This window comes from Centroberyx affinis, unplaced genomic scaffold, assembly GCF_046629955.1.
Source record: "Centroberyx affinis isolate AG114_WGS23_722 - 3 ecotype Tasmania unplaced genomic scaffold, CSIRO-AGI_Caff_v1 ptg004962l_1, whole genome shotgun sequence".
NCBI classification, from domain to species: Eukaryota; Metazoa; Chordata; class Actinopteri; order Beryciformes; family Berycidae; genus Centroberyx; species Centroberyx affinis.
This window is the reverse complement of record NW_027282436.1, coordinates 1-7,500: the sequence shown is the minus strand read 5'-3', so window position 1 is coordinate 7,500 and position 7,500 is coordinate 1. Positions and strand designations below refer to the sequence as shown.

At 47.2% G+C, this 7,500-nt stretch overlaps 1 protein-coding gene across 2 annotated transcripts in view; it reads left to right on the top strand.

Annotated features, from left to right (window-relative positions):
- Positions 1-6,064, top strand: part of pnp4b (purine nucleoside phosphorylase 4b) — a 23,274-nt gene extending 17,210 nt beyond the window's left edge. For both annotated transcript variants that reach the window (XM_071545561.1, XM_071545560.1), the window contains 2 exons: positions 3,073-3,152; positions 5,921-6,064. In XM_071545561.1, coding sequence (XP_071401662.1) covers positions 3,073-3,152; positions 5,921-6,064 — 224 coding nt within the window. The remainder of the gene's footprint in view (positions 1-3,072; positions 3,153-5,920) is intronic.
- The last annotated feature ends 1,436 nt before the right edge of the window (positions 6,065-7,500 follow it).

Genomic DNA, 7,500 nt, shown 5'->3' with positions numbered 1-7,500 from the left:
ATTGGTCTGCCAGGGAAAATGTCCTGCTGGTCTGGTAAATAAATGATGGCGCTAGCTTCGCTAACGGAGGAAGCTAATTAGCCTCGTTAGTGGGTCAGCAGGGAGGGCAGTGATTGGCTCACACTGTGACATTAATTAGAGCGCCGATCTGTCCCAGGATCAGATCCAAACACCGTCTGTGACAGCAGAGCCGGGATTTATTATTGTGCGGCGAGGCGATTCCTTGATGAACTGTTGCCGTAGCGATGTAGCGATGTAGCGATGTAGCGGCGCAGCAGGGAACTCTGGGATTTGTAGTTTTGATGAGTTGTGTGACCTGAAGTCTGTGGATTCACTGGACAAACAGGTTTAGAGCCGGTGGAAGCTCTGCTCTCCAGCAGTGTTTCTCAGTCGGGTTTGGGTCCAGTCAAACACCGCACAGCTGATCTCACTAACTGAAGGTTTGTGCCAGTGGAACCAGCTGCTGGAGGAGAACCTGCAGCCTGTCGGGTCATGAGAACCGCTGAGAACCTCTGAGAACCTCTGGGAACCTCTGGGAACCGCCGAGAACCGCAGAGAACCGCCGAGAACCTCTGAAAACCTCTGAGAACCTCTGGGAACCTCTGGGAACCGCCGAGAACCTCCGAGAACCGCCGAGAACCTCTGAGAACCTCTGAGAACCGCCGAGAACCTCCGAGAACCTCCGAGAACCTCCGAGAACCGCCAAGAACCGCCAAGAACCTCTGAAAACTGCCGAGAACCGCCGAGAACCGCCAAGAACCGCCAAGAACCGCCGAGAACCTCTGAAAACCTCTGAGAACCTCTGGGAACCGCCGAGAACCGCCGAGAACCTCTGAGAACCTCTGGGAACCGCCGAGAACCTCCGAGAACCGTCGAGAACCGCCGAGAACCGCCAAGAACCTCTGAAAACTGCCGAGAACCGCCGAGAACCGCCGAGAACCTCTCATCTAGAAGGTTTCTGAAAGTCTTGAACCACAGGAAAACCACCAATGAAACCAGAAGTCAGTCAGTGAACTACTTGAAAGAATTAATAATAATAATAATAATAAACTTTATTTGTATAGCACCTTTCATACAAGAAATGCAGCTCAAAGTGCTTTACAACAAAGAAATTACATGCATGAAAATAGACAGAATGAGCATAACATGAGATGGAAAATAAAACCCACTGAATAATAATAAAAATAAAGTTAAGAAATAGAGTACATAGAATGCATAAAATCAAGTAAAATACAACATTTTAAAAGAAGTGCAGCAGTGCGAAGCAAGTGCAAAAAAAAAAAAAAAAAAAAGGTTGAAGGCCTGAATCTGAAAACCTCGAAATCCAGAGAGAAACGTGTCAGAGCGGTCAGCTGTTCAGACGAGTCTGAGATCAGCTGAGGTGCGTTTGTTTCGTTTTAGCGTCCGTTCAGCAGCCTGAGGTGCGTTTGTTTCGTTTTAGCGTCCGTTCAGCAGCCTGCAGATCTCAGCAGGAACAGTATGTTCTTATGAAATATGTCCACTTATTAAATATTAACAACCAATAAACAACGGTGAGAATGGACCCATGGGATGGTTAATGATGTATAGCATGAACACACACACACACACACACACACACACACACACACACACACACACACACACACCTCCCATTGGGTGTTTTACACTAATTGCTCTTCTCTCCTGGTGTAGAACCTTCTGGAAACATCTGAGCAGACTCTGTCCTGCTGGAAGGAAGCACTGCAGATCAATATATTCTCATATTGATACAGCAGAGATTCCTCGTCTTGATCTATAAACAGCCTCAGTCTTTGTATTATGACATCATGCTGTGATTATAATAATTATCACACTGTGAAGAGCAGAGCTTCAAGTCTTACTGAAGTTTAAAGGAAATTATTTCATATAAATTACCTGCAGGGGTTTTTTATGTTTTTGTTCCAATTTACTCTCACAGCAATGTCTCCTCCTCCTCCTCTCCTCCTCCTTCTCCTCCTCCTCCTCCTCCTCTCCTCTCCTCTCCTCTCCTCCTCCTCTCCTCCTCCTCCTCCTCCTCTCCTCCTCCTCCTCTCCTCCTCCTTTCCTCCTCCTCCTCCTCCTCTCCTCTCCTCCTCCTCTCCTCCTCTCCTCTCCTCCTCCTCCTCTCCTCTCCTCCTCCTCCTCCTCCTCTCCTCCTCCTCCTCTCCTCCTCCTTTCCTCCTCCTCCTCCTCTCCTCTCCTCTCCTCTCCTCTCCTCTCCTCTCCTCTCCTCTCCTCCTCCTCCTCTCCTCTCTCCTCCTCCTCCTCCTCCTCCTCCTCCTCCTCATCCTCCTCCTCTCCTCCTCCTTTCCTCCTCATCCTCCTCATCTCCTCCTCCCCCTCCTCTCCTCTCCTCCTCCTTTCCTCCTCCTCCTCCTCCTCCTCTCCTCTCCTCTTCCTCTCCTCTCTCCTCCTCCTCCTCCTCCTCCTCTCTCCTCCTCTCCTCTCCTCTCTCCTCCTCTCCTCTCCTCTCCTCCTCCTCCTCCTCCTCCTCTCCTCTCCTCTCCTCTCCTCTCCTCCTCCTCCTCTCCTCTCCTCCCCCTCCTCTCCTCCTCCTTTCCTCCTCATCCTCCTCCTCCTCCTCTCCTCCTCTCCTCCTCCTTCTCCTCCTCCTCCTCTCCTCTCCTCTCCTCTCCTCCTCCTCCTCCTCTCCTCTCCTCCTCCTTCTCCTCCTCCTCTCCTCCTCCTCCTCCTCTCCCCCTCTCCTCCTCTCCTCCTCCTCCTCCTCCTCCTCCTCCTCTCCTCTCCTCTCCTCTCCTCCTCCTCCTCCTCCTCCTCTCCTCTCCTCCCCCTCCTCTCCTCCTCCTTTCCTCCTCATCCTCCTCCTCCTCTCCTCTCCTCCTCTCCTCCTCCTTCTCCTCCTCCTCCTCTCCTCTCCTCTCCTCTCCTCCTCCTCCTCCTCTCCTCTCCTCCTCCTTCTCCTCCTCCTCTCCTCCTCCTCCTCCTCTCCCCCTCTCCTCCTCTCCTCCTCCTCCTCCTCCTCTCCTCTCCTCTCCTCTCCTCTCCTCCTCTCCTCCTCCTCCTCCTCCTCCTCACCTCTCCTCCCCTCCTCCTCCTCCTCCTCCTCTCCAGGTATGAGTACAGTTCCTGAAGTGACAGTAGCAAAGCATTGTGGTCTCAGAGTCTTCGGTCTCTCTCTCATCACCAACAAGGTTTGTTATTGACCAAAGTTTTACTTTGACCTTTGACCTTTGACCTTTGACCTCCTTCAGCTCTGTGCAGTCAGACAGTCTGTGGTGTTCCTCGCTGTCGGCCCGACGCTTTTCAACATTTAAATACCGTATTTCCTCTAATACTGTCCCGGGCCTTTACTTCCCTCAGCTCAGAGGGTTTCAGGCCTTTATTGGAAGCAGGCTGATATTAGAGACCGGCCTTTATTTCTAATTCCCTCTGATTGATAAGTATATTTGCTCATATTTTAGTACGAAGCCTCTTTGTTTTCTTCTGTCGGGGTTCGTTAGTTATCCGTTTTTTTGTTACGCTCCGGAGACTTCCTCCGGCCGAGCCGTCTTGTGGCACACCGCCATCTGGTGGCTCTTGGACGTTACTACAGACTACAGTTACATTATGTAACAGGCACCGGGAGTTTACCGGTATCCACTGTTGTTTTTTCCTTTGTTTTTTTCCCCGGCCTGTATCGGAGACCCGGCTTTTAATTGACTACGGGCCACTATTAGAGGAAATACGGTAAATCATGTTGTTTATGCTGCCAGCAACTCTCATATCCATCTGTATGCTGACGACACCAATCTGCCTTCTTCAGCCTTCACCTTCTTCCAAACACCAAAAAAACAAAATGCATGGTCTTTACCCAGAACCTGCCACAAGAGACCAGGAGACAGACCCACTGCTGTCAGCTCATTTATAAATCCACTGGTAAAAATCCCCCATCCCACAATCTACGCTGCAGCAAACTCATCGCTGTCTCTCCCTGCAGTTTGCTGCCTCTAGTGGCCGAACTGATACAGCAGCCTCTGAAACTCCAAACCCTCGCAGATAGTTTCTGATTCGTGCTCCTGCTTTTGAATTGTCTTCCTGGCCCTGCTACTGTACTTCGATTTCTGTTGTTGTATATATTGTGTATATACGGTATAGTAATGCTTTATTATACAACAGGTAGTTCCGACCAAGCGATCTGATTGGTCAACTAGACATTTAGAACGTGATCAAATCAGCATGACAGCACACCTAGCCGTGCTCATCACTAAATATTACTCCGCCATATATTATCATACAATATATTTAAATATAACTGTGTTCAGCCAGCTGTGCCGGTGACTCTAAATCTGTCCATGGAAAAATTATTTTTTTCAGCAGATATCTTAGTTACAACAAGATCGAGCTAGCGAGGCAGTTTTGTGTTTATATGTGTGGTATTTATTCAGTTTGGGAAATCCCGCGATCTCTAGAAAGCATTAGCTCCAGTTGGCTGCTGACTCAACAGGGACTAGAACTCGTCTGTTGCAGGTCGTTACTAAGGCTCCGCCTACTCGCTGGAGCAGTAAACTAGGTTCCATTACATAGGAGTCTACTGACGTGACTGATTGTTTTCCAGTTATTAGTCAGACCCCATGTATTTCCAGGGAAACGGAGATAACACTAGCAAAAAGTTTTTTATTTTGAGAGCGAATTGCCCCACGATATGAATACATTTTGATTATATCTTTTATTTTGTTGGTAGCCGTTGTATAAGTAAGAGATAAAGCCTGACGAGGTGTCCAGTATCAGGAATTAATGGACGACGGGGAGGCCAGAACCATCCGATGTGCAGCGGAGTCCATTAATTCCTAGTAATGGACCCCTAGTCAGGCCTAACCCGCTTATACCATGGTCAGTTGCCAAAGAAAAAAAAATAAGACCATTAATTTATATTTTCATGCGTTTTGTAATCAAAATCTAAAGTTTTTCACAAGCCATAACTCAGTTTCCCTGGTAACACCTGAGGGTTTGACTAATACCTGGAACAATCATTACCGTCCCATAAGGTTCTTATGCGACGGAAACGTTGTTCACTGCTCCAGTAAATAGGACGAACCTTAGATAGGACTTGGCAGCAGGAGATATTTCTAGTCCGCTCAGCTCATAGAACCCTTTGGCTCAGCTAGGAGCCAGAAAGCTAACGTTATGCTAACGTTATGCTGCAACATTCAGAGTCAGTGACAAACAGTAAATATAATTTGACAGTATGTTTAACAACAAGACCAGCTAGCTATCAGCCATGTCACTGTCCCCAAATCAATATCAAGATTTTCCTGAACAGATGAGATCGGCCATGTGTCTGTCGGCCTGAAGCAGCTGAAGAGTTGAACAGCCAATGGGATGTGAGATGATCGTTTACTATGCAGAGTCTCAGTCAGTTCAGAGGGGCAGTGTACTTCCTGCAGCTTGTGTGTTACAGTCTCCATCCTGTGGCGTTCAGAGGATGAGGCTGTTGCTATGGTTACTCATGTTAGATACAGGCTGATGCTACGTAGCCAGCACATTAATTTAGAACGGTGAACAGACAGTTTCACTGGAACTACTTAGTAGGTGTCCATTATCAGGAATTAATGGACACCCTGCAGCCAATCAGAATCGAGTATTCACCCATGTTTTCATTATTTGTACAGACTTGCATTCTGTTTTTGAGAGTTTTATGGTTCATACAAGACTGGCTGAAGTGTTGATTCTGATAAAATTGTTGTCTGTTACATTTTTGACAGCAGCATTTCTCTCGGCAAACAGGGTTAGGGTTAGCATAGCTTTTGGAATCAGCAGAGTTCACTAGCTAACTGGCTAATATGCTAACCTGTGCGCCCGTCTGTGAGAGGGGGCGGAGCCTACACAGAGCCCGCCCCTGATGGTTGTACTTTTCAAAACCATCGCGCTGGTCTTGGTGATGCAGGTTTGGTGCAGTAACTCGTCATGGCGTCCTGCGCAGGTTTCTCTGGACTACAGCCGGGAGGAGAAGGTGAACCATGAGGAGGTTCTGGAGATCAGTAAGATGCGGGCGGAGACGCTGCAGAAGATCTTCACCACGCTCATCTCCCGCTGCCATCAGCAGGACCAGATCAACACCAACTGATGATGGAGGACATACAGTAGAGTCACATGCTGATGCAGTCACATATTTTCATTTTCTGGTGTTACATGTGTAGAATAAGAATCCCGACCTCCTCACCCGTCTCTGATCTTCCAAATAAAGCCAAATAAAGGTTTTCCCACATTTATCTGATCTCTCCTTTTGATTTGGGACTCGATCGGCGGCAGAATCTCAAACAGACACACGGAGCTTTGATCCATTCTCTGGTTTTCCAAATCTGTTTATTTCCCTTCCTTTTTACTTTCACTTATTTCTTTGAACATTAACTAACATAAAATAACAAAATAAAGATAAACAAAAACATAAACAATTGGAATAACAAGTGGGTGCATACATTATTCACATCTAGTCAGTGTCAGTTCATTATCTCCATGCAAAGTCTCAACTCAGCTCAGTTTTCCAAATTCCCAACAGTCTTCTCCTGCTGAAGCCTCAGAGAAAAACTCTAATTCTCCATTGCAGATATTTTCTGTGTTGCACCAAGCGTCTTCATGTCTTCTCTCTCTCTCTCTTACCTGCCTCCAACTTTACAGTACACAGAACTTTGTCTTGTAAAGTTGTATGTCCTACATATAATACTTCACATTTACGAGGAACATGTTCTCCATCATATGGATCTGTGACCAGAGTGGAGAAATGGAAGGACCAAGCTCCTGGATGTGAAGCAGACGGCCTCCAGCTGGTCTCTCTCCACCAGCTGGTCTCTCTCCACCAGCTGGTCTCTCTCTGAAGAACCTGCAGACGTTTCACCAGCTGATTCTCTCCAGGAAACACAGCGAGTTGTTTTCCATCGTTGTTGATTCAGTTTCTTCCGTCCTTCCTGTAACGAGCTGAAACACCTCCTGTCTCCCACTTCTCCTTGATGTGTTTTCCCCTTTTGATTAGATTTTGATTTCTGAGGCTGCTACACATGTGGAAGTGATGCTGTAACAAGTCAGACTGCAAACACATTCAGAACACTCATTTCTATGTAGTTTAGAGGATCAATCCTAAGAGACTGTTCCATGTAGTGATCTAGTGAAGGGGGGGGGGGGGGGGGGGGCAGAGGTGACGGAGGCTTGCAGCCAGCTTCCTGCTTGTGTGTTTGCAGGTGTGATCAGCAGCAGATGGAGCGCTGTGATGCTAAACAACAACAACAACAACAACAACAACAACAACAACATGTCACCTGACTGCTGGAAAACAAGAGCAGCTCAAATATACTGCAGTACTGTAGTATTTATATACACATACTGTAGTACCAGCATGTACTTATAATGCAGTATCCACATATACATACTGTAGTACCAGCATGTACTTATACTGCAGTACCCACATATACATACTGTAGTACCAGCATGTACTTATACTGCAGTACCCACATATACATACTTTAGTACCAGCATGTAAGGCCATCACACCACAGTACAAGTTATTTT